Raw genomic sequence first — 27,395 nt, forward strand, 5'->3', positions numbered from 1 at the left:
AAGGTCAGCACTGAAGCCCGAGACCTCCTGTTCCTGTCCCCACGGCCTGTCTCACATCCATCCTGGACAGCAGAGGCCCTGGGGTTCCCCTCTCTTGTCATCAAGCTGTGACAGGGGGTCCTGAAGGAGGAGGGGAGGGCAGCACCAAACCAGGAGCGCCAGCCTGCCTGCACTCAGCATGGGGACAGTTGGCCACTCCCCACCCACTTGGGGGAATCAAGGAGGGGGACGCGATCAGATCTAGTGCCAACATGTGGCAAACTCTGGCCTGGGCGGTATTCTGGAGTCTTCCTGAGTTAAGAGATGCCTAAAGCTGGGCAGCTGGGTGGCTCGGTGGGTCAATCGAGTGTCCGACTTCCGCTCAGGGCATGATCTTGCAGTTTGTGAGTCTGAGTCCTACATCAGCTTTGGTTCCTCTGTCTCCCTCTCTCTGCCCCTCCCCCACAGGCGCTCTCCCAAATATAAATAAATGTTTTACTTTGTTTTTTTAAAGAGAGAGACGTCTAAAGCTGCCTGTTCATGTCACTCCCGCAGGAACCGCTCCTGATGCCAGGTGTTTGACATCAGATTCCTACAGGAACACAGCCAGGTGACAGACTGAAGATTTTGTCAGCTACAGCAGAATTCACCTTACTTAACCTGCACGAAGTCAGAAGTGATCATCCTTCCTAAAAAGCATTCCTCCCTATGCAGCCCAAGGTGGTCTGGGGGGAACCGGCCTAGCCTGTGAGTCCCTCAAAGGTGCTGGGACTTTTCCGGAAACCCCGTTGTCCGGGAACTGGCCTACAGGATAAAGAAGCAGGCAAGAGGGAGGTTCTCAGAGAGTCTCGACTGCTCTACGAAGGGGAGGTGGGGAGGCCAGGGAGCTGGGGGTTAACTCACTGTCCAGTGTGGGAAGAGGTGGCCGAATGCCACCTACTGAGCTGAGGCAGGAGGCACTGCCCCTTGTCACACTTGTCACACTCTGCCAGGGCTGCTCTGCCCCAGCCATCACACACGCCAAGTTGCTACAAGAAACCACACCGAGTGCCAAGGAAAAGGGCACACTGCAGCTTTCCAAACTGGGCACCCTCCCCCGACTCCCATGGGGCCACATGGAACCAAATCAATGGCAGACAGGACATTCAGAAGCACCTGTGTTCACCAAGGCCACAAGCAGGCCTGTCAAATCAGGTGGCTGAGGGCTTCTGGGTAAAAGGGGGCCCTGATGGGGGCGCCTGGGTGGCTCAGTTGGTTAAGTGTCTAACTGTTGATTACGGCTCAGGTTTGTGGGTATCTCATGGTTTGTGGGTTCGAGCCCCACCTGGGGCTTGGCACTGGCATCGTGGAGCCTGCTTGGGATCGTCTGTCTCCTTCTTTCTCTCTCAAAATAAACAACGACAACAAAAACTTAAAAGAGGGACCCATGATGACCAAGGGCTGAGCTGGGCGCAAGATTCCAGGCCAATACCATCTTGTCTTAGGGCACAGAACGAAGCTACTCCAGGTTCCACCAGCAGAGTGGTTACGGGCAAAGACATCACTTTCCAGATATCAATGAAGCTTTCAGGTGAGCAATGTATTCTTCCCGCTTGGAGGCATAACCCCTTTTCCCGAGTCCAGGGCTGGCTCTAGAAATGATAATTTTCCATCCTGGCTCTGCCTCCAGCAACCCCCGGCTCATCTGCTTGGCCACTCCACATCTAGATTCATTTGAAGTGGCTTTTTCTCCCTCACCGCCATCGGCAGGCGGGCCTCCCTCCTCCACCTTCCTCATGCAGTGGGAGGGCAAATGCATGCCAGCTGGGCACACGCCCGGCTGGCGCACACGTGTGTGAGCCTGTGTTCATGGGACATTCCTTAGCATGCGGACCAATAATGGGCTCCTTTCTACGGGGACCTGGGTGCAGACGGATCACTTTAATAGGCGTCTCGGTATTTCGACTGCTCGGGTGAAATGGTGCATGAAATGAATAAATAAGCAAAACCCAAAAGACATAAATCTGACTTGGGAAAATTTGCACAATGACAGCCCTTGCCAACTTCTTTGCCTGACCTATGGCTGGGTGGCATCTTCTTTGAAATGTTAAGCCAGGACAGACAGGCAGCAGAGAGGGCCTTTGGGAGGAGGCAAAAAAAAAAAAAAAAACCACCCCCCAAAACCGCTAGGTCCACAGAATCCGTGGTCAGCTTTTCACTCTGCTATCTAATACCTCCAAATTTGGGGTCTTATTTCCCCCCGCCACCTTGAAGCCTTATATGCTGCACAGCACAAACTCGAATATGCTCCGAAGCAAATCTAAGGAGTATGTTTATTCACAATATGGGATACGGAAAAGGGTCGGGGGTCTGTGTTCTACTCCTGGCTTGGTCACCGGCTAGCTGTGTAATGTCAGGCAACCTCTGTGACCCTCTGTTTCCTCTTCGGTACTTTCTCTTCCGTGAGGAAGGTGTGGTGATCTCGCGAGGTGTTGTACTCAAAGCATTTGGCGGAGTGCCCAGGATACTGTGGCCGCTCAATAAACGAGGAGAGTTTTAAAAATGATTGTCCTCCTTCAAACGATCATACTTTGGAGAGAACAGTAGAAGGTATTACGTCTCAAAGGATGTTCATAATCTTAAGTAGTGATGTGATAGGTTGTCTGTGGGAGGTCGGCGTTTGGGTTATTCTCACGTACTTATTTGCCCTTTATGGTTTTTAGCTTTGAAAACGAGTATTGCTTTTATAACCCCGAAAAAATTATTTTAGAAAAAAGGTTGGGGAATCTGGGGGAAAAAAGCCTGTGGTCTCTGTCTCTTGAGAAAACACACAGAACAGAAATGCAAAAAGACCCAAGGGCCCTCCAATTCCCAGGATGCTGCTCGGTGTGTTCAGTGTGTCCAGAAAGGAGAAGGGGATAAAGGAACAGAAAATGCGGTTCTGCCCTTATAGACAGAACTGGTGATTTGGAAGAGAGCAAAACCCCAAGACCTGCAAAGCAGCGAAACTGGGAGGAAGCACAGGTGTCTGCAGCCAAGGGGACAGGTGTCTAGGTCATTGGAGGGATGGCACTGGACCCCAACAGACAGCACTGAACTTGGGCCTCGATTAGGTGGGCAGCGGCATTGGGCAAGGAAGGCCTGGGAAGGTGGGTGGGTGGTGGTGGAGTAGGGGGGCAGGCAGGGGTGACCTGGAGCCTCGGGATGTTCCAGAAGCCATGCAAATGAGGCCCGGGAAAAGTGTGGGGCCAGAAATCAGAGGGTCCTCCCTTTTGGATGCTTTAGAGGGCTATGAGGAGGGATGAGTTCCTGAGCAGGACTTCTGTTCTAAAAGGAGGGTTTGGGGGGGGGGGTGCCCAGAGGAAGGTCCTAGGGCTGGTCAGCTGTTTGTAGCAAGGTGACAACGGGAACAGGCAGGAAAAGGTGGAGGAAGGAGGCCCAGCCCCAAGCAACTGCATTGAATGGAGAGGCCCACCGGTCATTCAGGGCTTCACCGTTCTGGGCAGCGGGCTCCTTAACGGACTCAAACCAGGCACTAGTCTCGGGGGGCAGGTGGGAGAGGAGTGGAGGGTGATCAACCATCTTGGTGTGCCTAGGACTGAGAGGGTTGCTAAGGACTCGGGACTTTCAGCTTTAAACCTCTAAGAGTCCAGGGGAGATACTAGATGAGCTGGTCGCCCTAGAAGAAACAGCGCCTGCAGTTTTAGGCAGGTTGAATTCAGCCAAGCAGGAAAATAGCACGGTAGCTACCACTCAACCAGAGCACAAAGCTGGGGTTCTCAGCCCAGTTCTGTCCAGGGCCTTGCACATTTCACTCAAGAGAGGGTTTGGCACAGGAACCACACGTCGCCCCCAACACATAAACTGGTCCCACCCCATCCTCTTACCTCCACAGGGTCCTGAGGCCCCGTCTTCCCCACCTCCCGGAGCATCCTTATCTGAGCCTGTCCCGACCTGTCCTCTGAGATGGGGGCGATCGCTAGCAATGACTGGAACCCTGCAGGCAGGCTTCCCTTCTTCAACCATAAGACCACCTCCTCACCTCAGGGGTGAGGGGGCAAATGGTCCATAGGACTCTCCGTCTCACTCTGCCTGGAAGCCAACGCTCTTCCCTGCAGACCCCTTAGCTGCTAGCTGGCTCAGCTGTCATCTGGCTCTTGCAACCAGACATCACTTTATTCTCTGCCTTTGGGACACGAAGTCCCACCGGGAAGACAAAAATGTGGTACGCAAATTGACTTGCTTGCACATTTCTGAACAGCTCTGGCGGAACTATTCTCATCTCCATAATGCCAGAGATGCACTTGGACATAGCAGAGAGACTTGGTCTCCCCAAGCTGGAGTTTCTCCCCTGAGGATTAACATTTCTGGGACAGGTGCAATTGAAAAGTAAAGGGAAAGCAACGAGGGAAAGAGAAAGGCCGTGGGGCAATAATTCTTAACAACAGCAGCCCTCACACCTGAGTGTGCATCAGAACCCCCTAGCGGGCCTGGTGAAGTACAGAACCAGGGTCCCACCCCCGGAGCATGGCTTCAGTGAGTCTGGGGAGGAGGAGCCTCCCAGGGGAGGCTGATGCTGCTGGGGGAGGAACCACACTTTAGGAACCACTGTGCTCGGAGTACAGCAGCCACATGAAATTAACGGGAAGCATGCCAGCGTATCTACAACATAGGTCTTTGATGGGTTTCTCTTGGAAATCTGAGGGGCGCCTGGGTGGCTCAGAGGGTTAAGCATCTGACTGTGGCTCAGGTCATGATCTAGTGTTCCTGGGTTCGAGCCCTGCGTTAGGCTCTGTGCTGACCGCTCTGGAGCCTGCTTTGGATTCTATGTCTCCCTCTCTTTCTGCCCCTCCCCTGCTTGTGTGTGCTGTCTCTCTCTCTCAAAAATTAACATTCAAGGGGCGCCTGGGTGGCGCAGTCGGTTAAGCGTCCGACTTCAGCCAGGTCACGATCTCACGATCCGTGAGTTCGAGCCCCGCGTCAGGCTCTGGGCTGATGGCTCGGAGCCTGGAGCCTGCTTCCGGTTCTGTGTCTCCCTCTCTCTCTGCCCCTCCCCCGTTCATGCTCTGTCTCTCTCTGTCCCAAAAATAAATAAAAAACGTTGAAAAAAAAAAATTAAAAAAAAAAATTAACATTCAAAAATTAAAAAAAATCTGTTGTATTAAGTCACAAAGCTTTCAAAGTCTAAGAATAAGAAGGATCTATTAATTGGGTCTTGAACAAGCTGTTATTTGTGGAAGATTCCTCCTGAGAAGGCTTTTTTTGGGCCTCCTCCTTCCCGCCCCACTCCTTGCCCCAGCTCGACGAGGCCACCGGTCCATCCACTGTGGGCACGGCATCGTCCAAGCGCACGCCCTTAGTGCCCTAGGGACACTGCAGACCCCTCACCCTTTAGGAGTTGGGGGTTCTGCCGGCCCTGCATGGAGGAGGGCCCCGACTGCTGTCACTGAGTCTGGAACACAGCAGGTATGTCATACCCACTGGGTAAGTCCACGTGAACACTCTCAAAAGACACAAACCCTCTCAGTCCACGCAGGTGAAAGCATCTTTCTCCACATAACTACGTCCAATTTGAGTTGCACTCCTATGGGTTTACTCCTGGCAGTCATTCAAGTTCACCAGCCCTGAACAAGCCTATGCTTTCATGTGGCTGCTCGAGCTGGATTCCACCTGCCTTCAGTGGGCAGCTCGCAGGGCCCCTGGGGGTCTCTGTACCTGCACTGGCCAAGGCTTCGTGTTTTCCCCAGCACCCACCAGGCCCTCCCTGCCCTGACCTCTGCCACACCTGCAGTGTCTCTGACTTTCTTCCAAAGCAGTCCCTCTGTCCTTGGGTCAAAGACTAGGACAGTCCATCTCTTCGTTCTGAAAATGACCCATTTGATCTCTTACTTAGGAAACGGTCTTCTGACCCAGGTTTCTTGATCATACAAGTTTTTGGAGCCCCCGGTGCATTTGGTTTGGGGAGGCCTGGAAGCTGTTTTCAGTAAGGTGGGCAATTTTGACTAAAGGCAGCTGTCAAGTCCTCAAATTAGAAGAAACGGGAGCCAGCTGGCATGACAGGGCAACAGCTATCTGTTCTATCTGCCAGGTTTTAGTTACCAGCCTTGAAGCCAAAAAAGAAATGGGTTTCTAGGAAACAAAAGTGATGGAATTCGCATTCTGAATTCTATAACCCACCAGCTTTGCTCTGACTGGGGGCGGCGGGGGGGGGGGGGGGTGGTGGATGCTTTAAAATAAAGGTTTTGAGCTGCAGATGTGAAAGCAGCAACAAAAACACCACCACTGGGGTGCTGGCAGCCGCCCGGACTCCTGAGTACCTCCCACCAGCCCTCCCTTTCCTCTCCCTAATTCAAGAAGTTAACAAGTGCTGCCCCTTTAAGAGCGGGAAGGTGTTGTTTTAAGGGCCTCTAAGCCCCCCTTCTCAATTTCAGCTCGGAGCTGAGATCACATCCCCCAAGGCAGCCAAGGGACAAAAGCTATTTATCAACCCATCTGATAAAACTTCCAAGGGGCTGGATCGTTATCTGGACCAAACCGAGATGCACACGCATTGCAAAGTCCTGCTTCTCCAGAAGGTGGATTTCTTTTTAAAGATGACGGTCCTATTTATTTATTTATTTATTTATTTATTTATTTATTTATTTTTTCAGTTTTGGTAAGGGAACCAAATCAGCCTTTCAGCAAAACCTTTCTGTGCATGGGGAAACTGCCTTTTAAAAGGTGTGTGTGTGTGAAGAAGGAGTAGGCCACCTGGCTGCTGGACTCACTACAGAGGTGTTAATATACCGGGGCGGGGGCCCTTTGGGGCAACTGACACCCCCCATCTTGTCCTCAGCCGGGGCCTCCCCGGTGGAATCCACAGCTGGGAGCAGGTTGAGGCTGTCCGGGACGCCCTTGGGGGCGCGGGCAGCTGCTGAGTGAGCTGGGCGCGCTGGATTGGGTTGGCGCGGGAGGCCCCGAAGCGGGGCTGGGGCGAGAAGGTAAACTGATCCTTTGGCCCTTACCGCTGCCAGCACGGTCCGCCCGCCCGCCCGCGCGCCCGCAGCCCCAACTTGCAGCCAGGCCGAGCCCGGACTGCCCAGTTCCGCCAGTTCCTGAAACGCAGTTGGCTGGGAAGCAAAACAAAACAACCCAATCCCAGGCTAACTGAAATCCTTTCTTGCAAAGAGCTCGGTGGTGCGCGGGGCTGCGGATCCGCGTCGGGGCCGAAAAGACACCTCTGCGCCCCGCAACACGATGGACGCGGCCGGCAGATCCCGCCTTGCAAAGGGGGCCATTTGGCCCGTGACACTGGGTTTATTTGTATTTTTAGCAAGAGAAAGGTGGGTATAAAGGGTTTAACTGGCGTTTCCAGGCTGTGAGTAGCATATGGCCAAAATGAAATAAAGTTTTATGAAACATTATAAAGAAAACAGACCGGGGATTTAAGTTTCGTGCCTTCCCCCTCCCCCCGAAAGGGGGGGAGGGAAAAAAAGTAAAGAAACTGGAGCGTTTGGGAAGGAACAAATGCTTCTCTGTGGAGTTGGTCTCCCTTCCCCCAACAAAAACAAGAGGTCCGGGCTCGGAGGAATTTGAAAGCAGCGATCTGCCAAAAACATTGTGAAAAACTATGGGGGATTCATTGGAAACAGATGGCTTTTTCAGCTTTAATTCTGAAATTCTCTCCCTTTCTGACACAATAAAAACAAACAGGGGGCGACGCGGAATGTTATCAAACAGGAACCCGGGCTCGCGGGAGCCCAGGCCGTGGGCATCCCCGCGTGGGCCGGCGCGTGGGGGCGGGACGGCGTCCCGGAGGAGGGGGCGGCCGGGGACTCGCCTGGGACCCCCGGGGCGGCCCCGGCTCCACCCCTGGGCACACGGCAGGTCTGCACACTGGTGGGCGAGCAGCGGGAGAAAGTGCCCCCTGCTGCGAGTCGGTGCTCCCCAGCCCACCCCACCCCTCCTTCGGGGCCCCTAAGGGGCGCGTCCCCGGCACCCCCTCTCCCGCAAGGAGGGAGACGCCCCCGGCCTCTGCGACCTCCCGGCTCCCTCTCACTGCAGCCGGGGCGGGGGCCTGCCACCTCCTCGGTCCCCTCGGGGGTGCATCGCGCCCTCGGCGGGGCGCGGGGGAAACAAAGACCAGTGGAGACGGGAGGCGGGGGTCCCGGGGGCGCCGGCGGATTTCAGCTCCGGCTGGCTCCCGGACGCGGGGCCGAGCGCAGCGACGAGGCCCGGGGAGCGGGCCCGGCCGGCCATCCTCGCGCCGGGGGCAGTGCCTTACCTGCGGGGAAGCTGCAGAGAAGGAAGGCGAGGGTCGGCCAGAATCCCAGGGCTGAACGTCCTGCCCCTCTCCCCATACCCATCCATCCAGCTCGGCCTGTTACCACTAGCCTCTCCCTGGAAGAAGAGTTTAGAAGAAAAGAAGAGGAAAATCAATCACGCTGCGGAGAAAGGGCAGCCTCGCTCCGCCGGCGGGAGCAGCGAGCCGGGAGGCTCGGTCCCCCTCGGCCGCGGGCGCCCGGCGCGCTCCCCCCCCCACTCGCGCGCCCCTCCCTCGCCCTCCCTTCCCCCGGGTCCCCTCCAATGTCGGCGCGGCCCCGCCGCCCCAGCCGCCGCGCGGCCCGCCCCCTCGAGCTCGGGTTTCAGCGCGGCGCGTGAGGGGTGGGGTGGGGTGGGGGGCAGGCTGGGCGGGGACCGAGGCGGCGGGGCTCCGACGCTGGTCGCGGGGAGCTCGGGAACCCGGGCCCGGGGGCGCAGGGCGCGCCCCGGCTCCCCGACCCCAGCGGCAGCCCAGGCCGAAGAGGCCCAGCCTCCGGACCGCCTGCCGAGAGCCCCCCTCCCCCATCCAACCTGTAAATATCCAACTCGGGTAGACACTGCGCTTGCAGCCAAACCCCAGGACCCCGTTTCCAACCAGACCGCGTCCAGAAGCCGCCACTGACACCCCCTGGTTCATTGTTCTACTCAGATGGGTCCCCCATGCAGGGGGCCGAAAAATCCGAGGGTGTCCGGGATGGCCCGCTGGGTCTCAGCCACTAACGCACCTCGCGGCTCCCTCCCACATCCCGCCGGGCCACCCACCCGGCCTGGGCTCGGGGCCTCCGGCATCCCCTTCTAGCACTTTGCTGCCTCGCCAGTACTTGCCCTGGCTGCACTCCAGAGTTGGGGGCCTTCGAGCCTGACGGAGGCGGCAGGACGGCTGCCACCCCGGAGGAGGTGTGGATACTGCGGTCCCCGCGGTGCACAGGGCCCAGCCGCCTGGGGTTGCCAGGGCAAGGCCACCAAGGCCGCTCCTGGGAGGGCATCAGGGTGGTGACTTCCCTTAACTCGGTCGCTTATTTTTCCAGGAGAAATATGTCTCCTCCCCAAGGTTCCCTAGGACCTGAGGCTCTTCTGCCTCTGGTTGGGATATTTAAGTGACTGGCAACCTTCCCTGGGAAACATCTTTTGGATGGAACACAGATAGGCCAGAGCAAGTGTTCTGAGTCGAACCAATTCCCCCCGTGGCCCCCCCTCACCTCTCCTCCAAGCCTACTCATCTGGTTCTTTGAGGGGGAAAAAAAAATCTGAATTTTTATCCAATTCTGATGTTTCCCTTAAGCACTATCGCAGTCCTCACTCGCAGACGGCCACACAGGCTGCAGGGCTGCTTGGGGCGCTGCCTGCCAGGAGGGCAGGTCTGGAGGAGCAAGCTTTGGGCAAGGGGAAGAAAGCCCTAAATCCCTGAGGTCCCACGCCAAGCAGAAGTGCTTCTGAATCTGGCATCTGCAGACCAGGTAAGAAAGGGGACTGATGTCTCTCAGCCAGGTATGTCATGGGGCAAAAGGAAGCTGTCTTTCCTTGGCATTTCCAAATGCCACGAAGGTACTGCTCACCTTTAACGTTATAGTGCCGCGGCTTTTCCCCCAAATAGTTAGCTCTCAGCCCAACAGGCTCCAATTATCCATCGCTCCCCCAAACTGGGGTCCACTTTAAGCCCTGATTTGCAAAACTACTGCAGTTTTGCCCAGTGAGAGCCCAGCAACCTCACGATCCAGGGCTCTGATGGCATTCCTCTCCAGCGGGGCCTGTCCTTGGGCCAGACCTAAGGATTCAGTCCACAGAATGGTAGGATAACATTGGCACACGGGGGCAGGCACGGAGCCAGACGGCACAGAGGCACCTTTGAGGTCCATCAATGAACACCGTTTGCTGGATTGTGCCTTTCACGGTTAGTTCTAAAGCTTCTCACTAATGAGAGAGAAGGGATCCGTCAGCCATCCCCAGCAGTGAATTCATCGCAGCTGCTGAGGCAACATCTCCAGTGGCAGATAGGCTGTGCAGCCTTCAGAAGACCTCAACGCAGGCCTTTCCAACGCGGTCCTGGCCTGAGGGTAGACCTTTGGAAGCAGGACTTGGAGCCTCTACACCTCAATTTCTTTGTCTGTAAGGGGCAGGCTGATAATATTGTCACCCAGCGGCTGCAACTGAATACAGTCTGGGAGAGGCGCTGGGAACTCCCCACAGTTCCTGCTCCAAGACTGGCCGCCATTTTGTGAGGACATCCAATTCTTATGACGTAAGCAAATAATTTGGGAAAGGGACGCAAAGGACTTCTTTTCCCCCTCACGAGGAGAGATGTGTGAGGCTGATTTTGGACATCACCGAAGTGGAGATTTGGCTTTTACATAGTTTAGACTATCAAGAGAAATCCAGCCCCCAGTAGAGCAGTATGGGGTTTTGCTGACCTGGAACAATCTGTCTGTACTGGCCAAACCAACCAGCTTATTGACAACTCCCCAGGTCTTTGCAATAAGAAATCCCTAAACCACTGGGTTAAGGAACTCAGCACTTCATTCGCCACAGAAATGGACTTAACTCAAAGTGTAGCTGACTTCATACAGACAGTTCCCATTATAGAGTCTGACCACTTATGGGTTCTCCCCTAGGTTGTTCTCTGGGCTTCGGGTTAGAGATTTTCCCTTGCATGGCTCTTGCTCCCTGTTCCCCAGCCCTAGCTGTGGAGGCCCCAGCACTGAACCCTTCGCCCCAGCCCCATGGTCCAGGCAGTGGGGCTGTGGGGGGGAGGGGCACGGGGCTTCTGAAAGGCAAGGTTCTGAATAAGGCTAATGCCTCCCAGGAGTGAGGGGTGTCAGGGACTCTAGCTTTCCCTGCCTCTGGGTATGGACAGGGTGTTCCCAAATCCAGGGACTGAGTCATCAGTCAATAAATATATACTCAGGACTACTGCATGCCAGTCCCTGGGGGCTAAAGAAGTAAGACAGCTCCTATCTTTGAATCGTCTGGTAGAAACAGACGATAGAGGAAGGTGAGGGGTGATCGGCCAACCGCCCAGGGAAGGCTTTACCAAAAAGATGGTGTGTCCTGTGAGTTGTCTTGAAGGATTCATTTTTAGTAAGAATGACAGCAACTATGGCCAAGGTGTCCCTGTGCTGTCACATTATGTCCAGGGCTGGCTAAGTACTTTACATTTCTAGACACTTAAAGCGAAGGTCATTCTAGTGTCATCCTCGTTTTGCAGATGGGGAAACTGAGGCTGAGTGCAGTTAAAGTATTCACCCAATTATTGGCTAATAAACTGTAGAGTGGAACACACCGAGCCCATGCCTGATGTGCTCTATGTGCCATTAATTCCAGTGATGCAAGTCCGCACTGGGCTTAAAGTCAAGGCTAGACAGATAACTTAACAATCACTTTCAATAAAGCATAACACACACTCTGACAGCAGAGACACAGAACACAGGCGCCAGGGGCCTCCAGCCCAGACCCAGGTGCAGGGTGGGGAGGGAAGTTTCTCCCAGTGTGGGAGAGTGCCGGGGGAGGGAGATGGTGGGCGAAGGAGGGGGGGCAGGGCAAGGATTCCAGGCGGAAGGAACATTCAGTATAACATGTACCAAGGTGTGGCCTGCCTGAGGGGCTGGAAAGCTTGAGGATGGCTGTAGGAGGAGACTAGGCTGCAGAAAGACAGAACAGGAGCCTGAGAAAGCTCGAGAATGGCCAGCACAGGCTCTGAGAGGGTGTCCATGTTTATCGCAGCTGGAAGCCCCACCTGAGGTCTCAAGAAGAGGAGAGACATATTCTTTTGGGAGACCACTGTGGGGGCTAACCAGTACCGCTGCCCAGGACCCATTCCAGAGCAGCTGAATCTGCATCCCTGAGTACCGCCTGGGCATCAGCATTTTTAATGAGCTCTCCCAGGTGACTCATGTGTAGGGATTCGCTAGGTTTGTAAGTTGCATCACGCTTCATCAACCCTGGGTGCACATTAATACTCAGGCTGAGTCGATCAGTTTATCCTCTTGGATTTAAAGTCAAGGCAAGGCAGAGAACCCAACAAGTACTTTCAATAAAGTGGTGACTGGCACATGACCCAAGCTGACCAATCAGAATCTGTCCTGAGACTGTTGCTATGGGGGAGCCGCATCCTGGTCTCTGATCCCTACATGATGAGTCTGTGGGTAGCAATCTGATGTGAAGGCCAGTGTTGATGAGTGTTGCAGGTGGAGGATGTGTCTGCAGAGTTAGCGTGCTGTTTTTACTAAAATCGCATTTTATCTGGTGAGCTTTTCTGGGACGGTTGGAGATTTTCAGGGCTCCCCATGCCACTCTCCCTGTAGCTCCTCCTCCCTGGTCCGGCTACGGGAGACAAGAGAGTTCCTCATTTTGCCGAAACTGGTTTGATTTAGGTTTCTCTCACTTGTGTGCACAGACTCGTAACAAGGAGGAAGCTGATGGCCCAGCACTGGTCCCAAGAAGTATTTTCACCAACCTCACAAGCCCAGGGATATGTCGTCAATAGCTCCCAACTCATTCGTTTGCTGGAAGAACTTCTTGGGTCTACTCCCATTGCCTCCGCCCCCTACCTTTGAACAGATTTTGCTTATACCAAGTCTTGAGGAGCTCGGTTGGTTTTGCCTACAACTGAGGGGGGGACCCACTCCTCTTTAATCGAAATAAAACTTAATCTCAAGTTCCTATTTCAGACTTCAAGGGCTCCCGTGGGTCTGGGGCTTGATGAGCTAGACCTCGTTCACTCTCTCTGTAATGGTGCTGAGCAGTCGGAGCTGGTGTGTTGCATTAAGAATATGCATATTTTGGGGCGCCTGGGTGGCGCAGTCGGTTAAGCGTCCGACTTCAGCCAGGTCACGATCTCACGGTCCGTGAGTTCGAGCCCCGCATCAGGCTCTGGGCTGATGGCTCGGAGCCTGGAGCCTGCTTCCGATTCTGTGTCTCCCTCTCTCTCTGCCCCTCCCCCGTTCATGCTCTGTCTCTCTCTGTCCCAAAAATAAATAAAAAACGTTGAAAAAAAATTAAAAAAAAAAAGAATATGCATATTTTTTCTTTCAACGTTTTTTTGTTTTTTTGTTTTTTTTTTATTTTTATTTTTGGGACAGAGAGAGACAGAGCATGAACGGGGGAGGGGCAGAGAGAGAGAGAGACACAGAATCGGAAACAGGCTCCAGGCTCCGAGCCATCAGCCCAGAGCCCGACGCGGGGCTCGAACTCACGGACCGCGAGATCGTGACCTGGCTGAAGTCGGACGCTTAACCGACTGCGCCACCCAGGCGCCCCAAGAATATGCACATTAAAGGGGCGCCTGGGTGGCCCAGTCGGTTAAACAGTCAAGTGTCTGACTTTGGCTCAGGTCATGACCTCACGGTTCATGGGTTCAAGCCCCGCTTCAGGCTCTGTGCTGATGGCTCAGAGCCTGGAGTCTGCTTTGGATTCTGTGTCTCCCTCTCTCTCTGCCTCTCCCCCACTCACGCTCTTTTTCTCTCTCAAAGTAAATAAACACTAAAAAAAAAAAAAAAAAAAAAAAAGAATTATGCAGTTTATGATTGGCTGAACGGGGAGGCAAAAGCACCCCCATGGGGTCGGCGGGCAGGAGTTCCCTCAGCACCCAAGCTCCCCGCTTTGGGCAAGTGAAGCCCATAAAGTCATTTTGCTGGAAGGTGTAGTTTCAATAATGTACAAAAAGAATTAGAGTCGTGAGATGTATTGCATGCAGGCCCCAGAAAGAGTGGGATGGTGGGGTGCACAGTGGGCCAGGCCAGGGGCATTCCCTCATCCCAGATCGTGAACAGGAGACAGACGGTGGGGTGGCAGGCACTTATATATAAGGGGGTGGAGGTGAAGGTCACTAACTCTTCTTTAGGCTCAACTCTAAGGGTTATTTCAAAAGGTACCCTGGCAAAGCAGGAGCTTAAGGCAGGAACCCTAAACTTGAGTCCTTACCTGAATGTCCACAGCAGGGTTCTCATAATGTAAAACACAGCAACTCAGAAAAACTAAAGTTGGTTTTCTCATCACAGTAACTTCCAAAGTTTTATAGACTTTGACCATATCATCTTTGGGGTTTCATCTTTCCACCCTAAAGCTCTTAAAGAACAAAGCAGCCCAGCTTCTCAAGGAAGTCTTCTACCTGGGTGATTACTTAACCTTTCTACAGTTCTGCGGTATTTTTCTCTAGGGCAAAGTCGTAAAACCGCCAGGTTTGGGTACAGCCCAGGGAGAATCCTATCTTTGGCTTAGCTCCCAATGCCATTTCTGAAGGCATTTTAGCACCTTCTGAACACTGGGTCCTGCACGATCGTTATCCCACAAACATTTTGCAAAGACCCCCAAGATCCCATTTTGGGGCTATCAACAGACTGGACAGAGTCCATTTTGCTATGATTTGGATATGTTCTCCCATATCCAACTGAGGCCTGCCCGCCCCCCCCTCCCTGCCCGAAGCTTAAATACGCATTTGCTTGCTGACTCGTAAGCTTGTCCTCTAGCTTATCCACTATTTGTTTTGCCATTTGTTTCCGGACCCTTCACTTCATCCACAGGCCTGGAAGCATCTGAGCATTCGCTCCTTCAGATGATCTATGGACATTTAAGCTAAGTCTGGGAGCACCAGCGATCCTTGGGGATCCCCACGGTTTATAATTCTTCATCCAGAAAAGTACCTGATTATCCCATCTTTTGTTTCCTGTCTCTGAGGACAGTTCCAATCTGTGGTGATTCCCCCCACCTTCCGCACCCGGCACATTCTGGAGCGACTTAACTATTGCGAATGACCCCCGGGGTGGAACTTAGTCGGAAGGAATTTTGAAAGTCTAAACATAATTCATCCCTGGGTTTCTCCCTCGTCTCCGGGCCTGTTTCTACCTCCTCAAAGAATGCTAATAGATTTCTCCGGTTTCATGTTCTCTTTTCAGGAAGTGTGCTGTGCTCTGTCCAGTTCATTGGGACTTTAAAACGTGCCTGGTGATATTACTTTCTTAGTATATGTTCCACAAAGTGGCTATGAAAAGGGCCCCTTCCTAGATGGGCGGGCTCCCTTTGTGGGCAGGGAGACCAGGGTTGTATGCCCTTGGGTGCAGGCCCGGTGTGGAAGCTCAGTGCGCATTCTGGCCACCAGGACGTGGCTGCCGTCTTTAATTACCCCTGCTCCGCTCCGTCCAGATGGTTGGGGGTGGGTGGCCATAGAGTTTCCTTGACCTGTTTCCATGACGATTTAGGAGACGGCCTCTGTTTGCTTCTCTTCTTCCCAAGCATTTGTGAGTCTCAGACTCTGGCAGGGAGGGACCCCTTCCCTGTAGATCTCAGAATGTCTTAGTGTCCTCCTTCTTTGGCCCATCTTGTTTTCTTCGCTTCTGCTGCAGGCTTCCTTTCCTCTCTGTGTGCTTCTGCGCCGCCTCCCTCACCACGAGGGATGCTTATTCTTGGTAAATAAAATGGAGAGATTGTACTCCAATATTTTAGTGGTGTTTTGAAATAGAATTTCCTGACATTCCAACAGCTCTCTTTAGGAACTGAAGAAGTATCTCACTTTTTCTTTGGATTCTTTCTTATGACTTTCCTACATGAGCAGATTTTATTTGCTCTTGGACATGGCTTTAAATGCACGTGATCAGATCAGTAACACGGTCTTCCCCCACACAAGGGAGATTCTTTTTATTCATTTATTGTGTTTCTGTTTTACTCACTCAAGGAGCGCTCACCAAGTACTTGAACACTCAGCTCTGGGATTGGGGGGGGGGGCGGTGGTTGGGGATTCTCACACGAGCAACAGACAGTCCTGGCCCCCTCCTGGCAGCCCAGGGGAGCAGTCAGGTGTAGAGACAGATGATTTCCACTACCATGTGCTCAGAACTCTGAGACGGGTGTCGATGCGGTTTCTCCGTGTCTCAGGGGCTGAGAGCCCTGCATCGATTCCCCGTCATCCTTACTGCACATCAACTAGGGCCTTTACAGAACGGGTGAGTGTCTCAGAGTTGGTGTGCGGGGGCAGGGGGAGTCTCTGTCAGGAACTTCCTTGACAAACAGGACCACCGACGGCACAGATTGGTGACACCCACCATTGCCATCAGCTTCACCCTGTCTGGAACACCTTCTGTCAAACTTCCGCCTGTTAGGAATCTACACAGACTGTCCCATGGGCTAGCATTTCTACTCATGATTCCAATTTCGGGAACAGAGCCTGGAGCACTGGCTGGGCTTGGGACATCGGGCTGGAGTGGCCCCCTTAGAACCTCCCGGAAACTCACCCCTGATGGTAGGCATGGGCCCAGTCACGGTGCTGGGAAGATATACCAGGGATTTTTTTTTTTTTTTTAAAAGAAAATGCTAGAAGGAACACATTTTCTGGGCTTTCCATTTCCTTCTGTCTAGCGTCAAATTTCGTAAAAAAATTCAAACAGCAATAGAGGCACATGATCCAAACAAATCAACTTCCTGTCAAATGAAATTAGGTGACTCTCCCTGGAGGCAATAACTGTTAACGGTTTCATGTGCATCCTTCTAGATATTTCCACGCGCACGTCAGCACATATAAAATCAATCCGCCTAGCTCATTCGCTATCATTTCGCCAAGAACGATTAGCAACCTTCTGACTGCTCTCTCCCAGTAGGTATTTCCTGTTAAAGAGTGCTGTGAACTCCCCCATCATGGTAGGAGCTAAGCAATCAGAGAAGAACTGAGATCGCCAGCCAAGGAGGATTGACAGATGTACGTACAGACAGATTGTATCCTTTCCTCTTCCTGGACTTCGATTCCCGTTTAAAGATGCTTATTCCGTCCCCTGTCATTTGGAAGTCAGACAACTCACATCTACCCCCACTTACACTGCGGAAGGTCAGTAACCTGTCTGAGGTCACCCAGCTGGCTGGGTGGCAGAGTGGGGTTTGGGCGACTCGCGGCTGTCACACTACCTCTGCTGAGCTCACCAACTCGTTCCCAGGCTCAGGGATGTCACGTCTTCCCTCTGCCTCTCCTAACCCCACTCCACCTTCTGTGTTCATCTTCTCGCTCAGACTCCCTCTGTGTCGTCTCTGCCTAACCCAGGCTGGGTTGGAGCCCTCCTGATCGCCTGCTAACAGTTTCTGGTGGTGCATTTCCATGGTCTTTGGATTTGAGCAGCCCCTCTGCCTTTCCTCGCCTCTCTTTCTTGACTTCTGAGTTTCTCAGGAAACGCTTGGAGAAGCCAACACGTTTTCTTTTGATCCGTCTCCCACTTCTCCCTGCAGGGATTACAAACCAGTGTATAACTGGAGTGTCACCTACGAAAGTCTCGCTTCCTATTGGGTCTCGGGACTGTGACTCTGGCACACACCCACCATCTGGTCCACAGCTTACAAATTCTCCTGCCCACAAAGCCAGTATGAAAATGATAGCATTTGTGAAGTGCTTAATTGTCAGTGTCGAGATTGAGGCTTTCTAGACATTGCAGTGGATCTGGGGAAAGAGAGAGACGGGGCATTTGGGGTGGCTCCACCTCTAACTTTGTGGCCCCTGAATGTTCTGTCCTGTTTCTGGACCCCCAGACGCCATTGCAATCTGCAGAACTGTGGCCTGGCCGCCCAGGAGGGGTCTCTAGGGATCCGGTCAACTGGTGTTAGCTCTGTAACTAACTGGCTTTGCCTACACCTGACTCCAAGGAGCCTTTCTGGGGCCTCCTCTGTCACATTTCTGGGTTCCCCAAGTAAAAACGTGGCTGAGCAAATTCTTCAGCGATAATCCCCAGCAATTCCACCCTACACCTGAAACCATGCCTTCCGAACATGGAATAACCTCTTGTTTTAAAGAAACTTTTGGGTAACCCTACCAAGAAACACCAGGTTCCTGTAATGGAGAACAGACCACCCAGTGTTTACTTCTCCCTATTCCAGAAAGTCCTGGGGAGAATAACCAGCTTGGAACCATTTATTCACCAAATGGCAACTGTCTGAACTGACAGGGAGTCTGTCTCTCTCTCTCTCCACCAGCAGAAGGCTGGAGTATTTGGATTAATGAACAATTTGGTGCCAAGCACAAATACCATAGACATTTAGCAATAGGAACAGATAACCAAGTTATTCATCAAATTCAAAATTGTTTAGAATGGCTAATGCAAAGCTGAAATACCGAAGATCCTTGGATGATGGGAGGTGGGGACGAGCGCCAATGCAGAAGCAAGAACAAATGTGTTGCTTTATGTGACAGCCTCCTCCTCCACCGTTGTTTTCTTTTTTGCATTTGTTGGAGGCTTCACTTGGACGTGAGAGAGTCAATACAGCCTTCTGGCTAAGAACATGCCATCTGAACACCGACCCTTTACATCTGTTAAGTGGGGATAAACTTTAGCTCCCACAGAGGGTTCTTGTGAGGACGTAAATGAGTTGACACAATATAGACAGACCACTTAGGACAGATGCCTGGCACAGTAAGTGCTGCTAAGTAGCTGACAACATCACGGACAGGAACCATTGTCTGGATTATAACAGAGTGTCTACTGTGCACCCGATTCTGCTAGAGTCTTCGTACATGTGGGAACTGGGGGGAAATCTGCAGAATCCCCCAAGCACTCTTGGATAACCTTGACTCCTGGGTGGGTTCTAAGTGCATTACTAGTTATACGCAAGTTCTGTTGAGCAACCACTAAAACACAAAGTCTCCCACATAACCGTTGAGTCATCTCAACTGTGTGGCGGGCACAGTTGTCTCCATTTCACAAACGAGGGCACTGAAACTCTGGGAGATTAAGTGATTTGTCCAAGGTCACTAAGAATAGCGAGGGCAGGGAGAGCCTCAGAACCTGGCCTTGTGATGCCAAGTTCAGTGTTTCCCCACCAAACTACAGCTGCTTCACATCTCTTCTCGTGTTCACCTGGCATTTACTTTTTTCTGTTGGTCAAATAATATGCTCCATTTATAGAATGGTGGGTCATGTGTTAGAAATGAGAGTATGTCTGGAGATACGCTGTCTTCCGGAAACAAAATTTTCAAAATGTTTTCAGAAAAGAACAATTTGCCTGAACAATCTCCCCCTCCCCTTTAAAGATTTAGGAAGTTGAAAGAGTTATAGAATTCCTTTCCTTTCTTTAGGATACTAAATGGTATTTGGGGGGCAAGTTTTCATAAAGTGCTTACTTGGATGTAGCCTCTGAATGACAGGTAAATATTACACAACAGGATATTTCGATAAAACTATCTATAGTCTCAATTCATTGCAGTCCCTTCAGATAACAAGCCATTCAGACCGTGTCTCCAATTCAAAGCCGGGCGGGCTCCTGCCCCTGGAGATTGGTCACTGACCCAGAAAGGCAGGCCTTGGGCGCCATCTTGGCTTGGGTTTGCTTTGTCCTCATTGACTCCTGGCTCAGGCTCAGGGGAGGTAAATATATTTCTAACTAGGCCTGAAGTCTGTAGATTCTGCCAATAGCATCCATTTACACATAAAGAAATCAGACACGTGGACTTTAGGGATCTCCTTTCTTTTTTCTTTTTTTTTTTCTTTTTTAACATTTATTTATTTTTGAGAGAGAGAGAGAGAGCATGAACACGGGAGGGTCAGAGGAAGAGGGAGACACAGAATCCGAAACAGGCTCCAGGCTCTGAGCTGTCAGCACAGAGCCCGACACGGGGCTTGAACCCACAGACCGCGAGATCATGACCTGAGCTGAAGTCGGACGCTCAACCGACTGAGCGCCCCAGGCGCCCCTGGGATCTCCTTTCTTAACATGCTCTTAGCAGAGGAAAATAAAAGCAAGCTAAGACCCTCACAGCAGAGAAAAGGGTGGCATTGGCTTTTCCCTACCATATGCTCTTGAGATACGTGAAGATACAAAGCCGAATGTGTGCTTCAGGATAGGAAGGTAAGCGATTTTGAAGTCAGTATTCTGAGTATCAGACTATTTTAGCGGCACAAAAGGACATGAAGCGCCATAAATTAATGTCCCGTGATTCCCTTGTTCTGAGGCAAAATGACCTAGCAAACTTAGCAGTGGGGGGGGGTTACTGGTGGGTCCGGACCTGTGAAGAGATGCCATCGTGAACCTCATAATGTCTACAGGTAAGCCTGGCCTCTGCGCTCTATATTTCTTGCTGTTTTGCCTCTCTTGCATAAATGGAAGCCCATCTGGGAAAATGCAATTGCATTTAAAAAGTCTATTTATTATTTATACTCTACCGCTTTCCATAACGGATATTAAATTAAATGTAAATGAAAGTACACACCCAAATTTCCAAACCCACGTTAAATCGTATTGTTTCCAAGCTACCAACTGGGTTGAGGAAACCCTGCAGCGTTTATGGCTCTGTGGGGGGGGATACGCATTTCCATGTGCTTTTCTGGTATGAATCTGTCAAATGAACCCTTGTCAAGTGGGGCACGGGAGGCGAGCCACAGTTCAACGACACGTGGGGGAAGTCATCAGGAGTTCCATTTGCTTGGGACTCTGTGGCTGCTATCTAGGGCATGCCCTCGCACGAGGGGGCTCTGGTCAATTTAAGATCCCCACAGGCCACGTGGCCAAAGCAAACGGCTGCAGAGACCGTAACACCACGGAGTAGCCTAAAGTCTCCGTATCCAGGGGACATATTCTTGTGAGAGCAATCCGTTCTCCAGGATGCCACTGTCAGTGTCAGGAGCTGAAAATGGGCACTGGCAGCAAATCTCGAAGTCCCTTTTGCCCAGCAGATGTCTTCTGAGCAAGCCTCTTTGAGAGCCAGTGAAACAGCGTCCCGGCAGGGGGGTAACTAGCAACATCTTGGGATCTCACAAGAGGATCAGACTCTGACAGAGGATAAAGCTTTGTGGAAGTGTGTGGAACAATGCGGTATTATGGTTTAAAAAATTGTTTTTCAATGTTTACTTATATTTGAGAGAGAGAGAGAGAGAGAACGAGAATGAGTGGGGGAGGGGCAGAGAGAGAGGGGGACGTAGAATCCGAAGCAGGCTCCAGGCCCCGAGCTGTCAGCACAGAGCCCGATGGGGGGACTCAAACTCACAAGCCATGAGATGATGACCTAAGCGGAAGCGGACGCTTAACCGACTGAGCCACCCATGCGCCCCAAGGTATCATGGTTTTTAAATAGCTGACTGGAGGGAAGAGATCCACGTGGTACGGATCAGTGAAACGTATCAAAAACTAGCAGGAGACTGAACTCTGAGGTAGAGCGTCTGTGTTGTGGCCGACAAGGCTCACGCACGAACGTTCAGGAGGCCACTGGGGCAAGTCGTTGTACGTTTGTGCATTTCCACCTAACCTCGTTTCAAAAAGTCATCAGGGAGAGAAGTCCTCACAACTCCAAAAGAGGATGAAAAAAATAGTCTGTGTCCATCTTCAGAGGAACAGCATACTAAGAATAAAATAACCGTAGTGAGACTCTTATCGAGGACTTGGCCAGAGTATCTCTGCTCACGAGGGCACAAGAGCTGAGCATTACCAGGAAACGAGCCAAAATGTTGCTGTCAACCAGGCAAAGACCCGGAGTGGGAGAGTTCCCGAAGATGGAAAAATGAAACGTACGAAGTGGCAGCCACAAGGGCTGGTAATTACTAAGCAATGCCTCACAGATGCAAATCAGTAAGTTTTAGGGCATTTTTCACTCCTATCTGCTGATCTCTGCTATGCCCCGTGGAGGACACAGAATCTACAGGAATTGGCCTTGGTCTACCAGACAGATGACAGAAGCTTTTGTTTTCAAGTTTTTGCCAGATTTCCAGACTCTGGCAAATCTAGTGTCTTGATTCTAGAAAGTTTTTCACCTCGTGGTGTTGCTTTAAACAAACAACTGGAGAACACGAAGTAAACTCAAGCAGTAGTTCTGTAATTTTTTTTTTTTTTAATTTTTTTTTAAGGTTTATTTATTTTTGAGACAGAAAGAGACAGAGCATGAGCAGGGGAGGGTCAGAGAGAGAGGGAGACACAGAATCTGAAACAGGCTCCGGGCTCCGAGCTGTCAGCATGGAGCCCGACGCGGGGCTCGAACTCACGGACCGTGAGATCATGACCTGAGCCGAAGTCGGACGCTCAACCGACTGAGCCACCCAGGCGCCCCAATAGTTCTGTAATTTTTTTCTGCATAAAGTGTTTGCTACACTTTAGTTCTTTACTGTAGTAATCTGGATATAATTTTATAGGTCAAGTAAGTACGTAGGGCATTTTTACATCCATCAAGTAGAAGTGCCTTGAAATTTTTTAAATGAGGCTATAAAAGATATTTGCATTTGCTTTGTTAATTTCTGCCCAAGTTTCAAAATTTCTTCTTCTTGCTGCCCTGAGAATTATAAAAGATTTCACATCTCACTCAGTAGGCATTCTTGCCTCGACCCCTAGGCTCTAATATGATACTGCATTTTTTCCCCTGTAACGTTTATTTATTTTGAGAGAGAGAATGAGAGAGAGAGAGCACGTGAGTGGGGAGGGGCAGAGAGAGAGGGGGACAGAGGATATGAAGCAGGCTCCGGGCTCTGAGATATCAGCACAGAGCCCAACGCGGGGGTCGAACCCATGAACCATGAGATCATGACCTGAGCGGAAGTCGGACACTTAACTGACTGAGCCACCCAGGCATCCTGATGCTGCGTTTTCTACTCACAGGGTCACACCTGGCTAAGAAACCCGGGATCCTTTTAAAAGATGTTTATTTGTCACCAAGGAGACCGACTTCTGCCTGACCGTGTATGCACACTTGGGTGAGACAGTCCTTAGTTTTTCCACTGCCCTGTTCATTGCTCTGTCCTAACTCTGTTGCTGTGAAAGGAAAAGAGGCTGAAAATGCACTGCCGTTGGGTCAAAATTAGGAAAACAGGAGTCTGTCCTTTGAATAGGGCTGGATACCAGGCAGGTGGGAGAGTCTGGAGCCTTCCTTCTTCGGGTTAAATTTATGTTAAGTCTGTTGAATGAATAAATGATGCATGTTGTTTGAAAAGCCAAGCCATCCTCTGAAAGAGCCACAGAAACACCACTGATGCTGAAAAGTTATTTGAACTTACCTTCGGGTTATTATAAGTCAGGTTCTAGAACAACGATCTTTATGGAGTAGTGCCTTTTCATTTCACAGAACTAACAGATTCACGTGAGCCTGCGCTGGTTTCTGGTAATCCTAGTTTGTTTATGCTCGGTTTCACTTGGGGATATCCAATCTTCCCTGGATGGCAGACTTCTCAAGAGATCGGTGATCATACCTCCTGAGGCATGACTGAATTTGGGGACCACACGTGGGAAAAGCAAATGCTTGAATTTAATTCATTTGGCAGCAAGGTTGAAGGGAAAAAAAGCACTTTAAACCCGCAGAACCTGGGCTATACTTCTCTGGACATCCATTTCTCTAGCGAGATCTGGACGCCATCACTAGTCTGGTGAGCATCACTACAACAATGGCTGGAAAAAACTTCCTGTCCCAATGTCAGGGATGCTCGGTACCTATCATTTTATTCTGCATCTTCATCTAAGAGTTCCTGTATTTGGCCCCACATGGGGTGGCTGGCCGAAGGGCTGGGCCAAGGGTCGTATTAAATAGGAGCCTCTGATGGCTCTACTCTGTATGATCACACACACTGGGGAGGCAGCAGTCACACCTTGTAAGGCGTTTCTTAGCAAAGGTCAGAGAAGCCCGCCTTGAATAAGATGCCAGGTCACTGCAAGACCCTTTCTGTCACAAATCTGGTTATTAAATAAACGCCTGCAAAGGGAGAGACAGCGTGGGAGGGGGAGGCAGAAACGCCACCTACCACTCTACATGTCTATTTAGAATGTAAGCACCTGTCTTTCACCTGGAAGGGAAAAGGGAGGGGCAGGGCTCTTGTTAAAAGGAATCTGGGAGGCCCTTGGGTGGCTCCCTCGGTTAAGCTTTCGACTTCGGCTCAGGTCACGATCTCATGGTTCGTGGGTTCGAGCCCTGCATCCAGCTCTGTGCTGACAGCTCGGAGCCTGGAGCCTGCTTCAGATTCTGTGTCTCCCTCTCTCTCTGCCCCTCCCCTGCTCATGCTCTGTCTCTCAAAAATAAATAAATGTTAAAAAAAATTCTATCGGGGTGCCTGGGTGGCTCAGTTGGTTAAGTGTCCGACTTTGGCTCAGGTCACGATCTCGCAGTTTGTGAGTTCGAGCCCTGCGTCGGGCTCTGTGCTGACAAGGCGGAGCCTGGAGCCTGCTTCGGGTTCTGTGTCTCCTTTGCTCTCTGCCCCTCCCCCACTTGTCCTCTGTCTCTATCAAAAAAATAAATAAAATGTAAGAAAAAAAGTATTTTTATTAAAAACAAAAGGAATCTGGGACCTTCCTCCCCATCACCACCACGAAGAGGATCTCAAGGGGGCAAGGGTCTTCACCGCAGGGGGACCACCGTGCTGTTCTACAAGGAACCAACCTATCCTTTAGAATAGGGAGAAGCCGGCTGGCGTGGCTAATATCCTCTGGCCTGTAAGGTGGCAGCAAAAACGAGCCACAGAGAACGTGGAGACCGCCTGGGTGTGTGGGTGCTCCACCCAGAGCCTTTGTCCGCTCTGCTGGTCACGCAGCAAAGTAATTCCCTGTTGTTCCCAGGAGATCATATCCCTTGTAAAGGGGGCCTGCTTGTCATCTGCTGCAGCAGTGGAACTTTCAGAAGCCCTTTGTATGTGTAAAAAAAAAAAAATGCTATTCTGGCCTGGTCTGCAAGAGGCCCTTTCCCACTTCTCCTTCAGCTGTCCTCGGTCAATCTCTTTCCTCGGGGTCATGGCTTGAGATTCGCCTGAAAAATCACTCCTCTGTGACGTCCTGGAGAAGAGCAAGGTGCGCGCATGTTTTTTTCCCCCCCTGCGACTGATGCCCGAACAATGGGTGTCCACCTACCGGAAGGTAACATTTTCTGTTTTTGCTGGAGGACCCTAAAGCCAGATGGAGAAGGTGACAGATCTCCTCGAGGTGCCAGCCTGCCACTCGGCACAACCTGTAATTCTGTCCCTTGAGCTTGGCGCACTGAGCTGGGGGTGTCGGGGCGTTCCCGCTCACGCAGACTGTAGACACACGGATAACTAGGATAACCACCCTTCCTGGGAGGGCTCAGCCCGCTCTCTACCTGGCGCTGGAGTCCCGTACTTTGAAAACACCCAACTTCGCGGCGAAAAGGAAGGCGCGGCTTACCATTTCCGCTAGATGGCGCGATTTCCCCTACTCCGCCCTCGAGACACCCGAATTGTAAAATAAATACAACCCAACGCCTTCCGAAACCACAGACATAATAGCAACTCGCAGGCTCCCATTAAAAATCTCAATTTGGGGGAATTGATTCTGCCCCGGAGCAAATCTAATGCAATTACATTAACAGGATGCAATCAAGAATTGCAACTGAGCGCCCCTCCCCGCCCCCCGCTCCAACACACGTCGGTCCTCCCCCTAAATACACCTGTCCCCCTGTTTCAGCTAGTTCTCCCGCGTGAGCCACGGCTCGAGCCGGGCGTGGAATCGTCTCTGTGCCCCGCCCGTCGGGCCCACCCCTCCACTTAGGAACGCCGGGGCCACTCGGGAGTCCGATCCCTTAGCACTGAACCCAAGTCCCGCACCTTCCTGCATACAGATGCTCCCAGTTCAAAGGACCGCTGGGACCCGAGCCCAGAAGGTGCAGCACCGACGCCCCCCGCCCCCCCCCCCCCCCCCCCCGGGGGCCGGCGCTTGTCCCGCGGCTCTGCAGCTGGCCTAGGCAGCCAGGCGCGGAGCTGGAGGAGGGGGACCCGGGTGAGTCGGGCCAATGGGGGTTCACGGCGGGACATCCCAGGGTGCGCGGGCCGGGCGGTGACCGCGCCGGAGAAAGGGAGCTCCCAGCCCGCGCACGGTGGAAGAGACGCTCGCCGGGTCTGTCCAAGCACGCGCGCTGCCGGCTGCCCGGGGAGAGCATTTTAGGAAAAAAGAGCAAAGACTAAACCACAAAAACTTTACTGCTGCCAAGAGCTAAAGCGATCGAGGCGCAGCAAAGCTCCAACTGTGGACAAGACGGGAGCAAGAAGAGACGCGGGGCTGGAGAGGACCCGCAAGTGCCGGCGGCGCCTCGGGGATGTCAGGGCCGGGTCCGCCCCGCTCCCGGCCCGCGCTTACCTTGGCGGCTGCATGAGCCCCTGCGGCCCGCGGGGGGTGGGGGGGGGTGGCGCTGGCGGGGCTGCGGGCGAAGAGGGGGTGCCGGAGCGCAGCTCGCGGGCCCCGGGGCAAGGTGGGAGGGGCTCGGCAGGCGCTGGTCCCCGCCGCCCCGGCCGGCTCAGCACCGGCCCGGGGCGCGCCGCCTGCTCCCGGGCTGCATGCCTGCGAGCGCCTGGAGGAGCCGGCCCGGGAGCCAACCGCTAGCGCTTCCCCAGCCCAGCGGCTCGGGCGGCGCAGCCCGCGCTCGGGAGACAACTGCGGAGTCGGGGCTGCTCGGGCCCGCCCCCTCCCTCGCCCGGCCCCCGCCCGCCGCCGCCGCCGCCGCCGCCGCGCGCGGCGTCGAGAGGTTCGTTTGCGCGCTAGGGGAGGGGGCGGGCCGGGCGCCCCGGGCGCGGGCGGGGGGCGAGCGCGGGCGGGAGAAGAGGTGGGGGCGCGTGCTCGGCTGGCCCCGCCCCGGCAGCGGCCGCACCCTCCGGCACCCGCACCCGCACCCGCACCCGCACCCGCACCCGCACCCGCACGGTGGGTGGGGGGTGCGCACGCGGTAAAGTCAAGGCTTGCGGGAATGCACCGGTAAGGGGGGCGCGGGCGGCAAGTGCGGCGACCCTCGAGGCGCCTCCAACTTTCCAAATTTCCCTCGTGGATGCTGCGGAATGCACGTTTTCCATCCTCAGCTCTGTGCTGGTCAGCGGGGGAGTTGCTCTGAGGTTTCTGGAATAGACCGTCACATCCAGAAGAAACGCTTCTCTCTGCGGAGACGCACCTTTGTTCTATTGAGATGTTAGGTTAAGCTTTTTCTTTTAAAAAATGCATACGTATGCATTAAATGTGCAATACACAAACACGTTCTTGTGTACAGTTTTACATCACTCAGGCATATCTAGAGTGAAAAGCAGGCCGTGTCATATCCCCTCCCCACTGCAGCAGCTCCCCAGGGGTAACCTCGCGTCAGTGTGGGCTCCTCTGTGCTTCCTTCCAGTCCCTGCCCTGCGCTCTTACAGGCAAACGCACAGACTGCAAGTGGATTCTCACGGGCTTTTCAAAAGGATGTTTCACCCTGCGGCAACGCAGGCACGCACTGGCGAGAACAGCGG

At 52.8% G+C, this 27,395-nt stretch overlaps 1 protein-coding gene and 1 long non-coding RNA gene across 2 annotated transcripts in view; both read right to left on the reverse strand.

Annotated features, from left to right (window-relative positions):
* The window catches only part of RGMA (repulsive guidance molecule BMP co-receptor a), a 45,416-nt gene extending 18,840 nt beyond the window's left edge, over positions 1–26,576 (reverse strand). Inside the window, exons 1-2 of the mRNA XM_058736698.1 lie at positions 26,263–26,576; positions 8,222–8,337 (exon numbers count right to left, since the gene is read on the reverse strand). Coding sequence (XP_058592681.1) covers positions 8,222–8,337; positions 26,263–26,276 — 130 coding nt within the window. The 5' untranslated portion in view covers positions 26,277–26,576. The remainder of the gene's footprint in view (positions 1–8,221; positions 8,338–26,262) is intronic.
* Positions 2,273–4,844, reverse strand: LOC131516089 (uncharacterized). Its single transcript, XR_009263853.1, has 2 exons — positions 4,001–4,844; positions 2,273–2,547 (listed from the first exon to the last, which is right to left on the reverse strand). It is a non-coding gene; the product is annotated as an uncharacterized LOC131516089 (long non-coding RNA).
* Positions 26,577–27,395: the final 819 nt, after the last annotated feature.

This window comes from Neofelis nebulosa, chromosome 7 (assembly GCF_028018385.1).
Source record: "Neofelis nebulosa isolate mNeoNeb1 chromosome 7, mNeoNeb1.pri, whole genome shotgun sequence".
Lineage (NCBI taxonomy): Eukaryota > Metazoa > Chordata > Mammalia > Carnivora > Felidae > Neofelis > Neofelis nebulosa.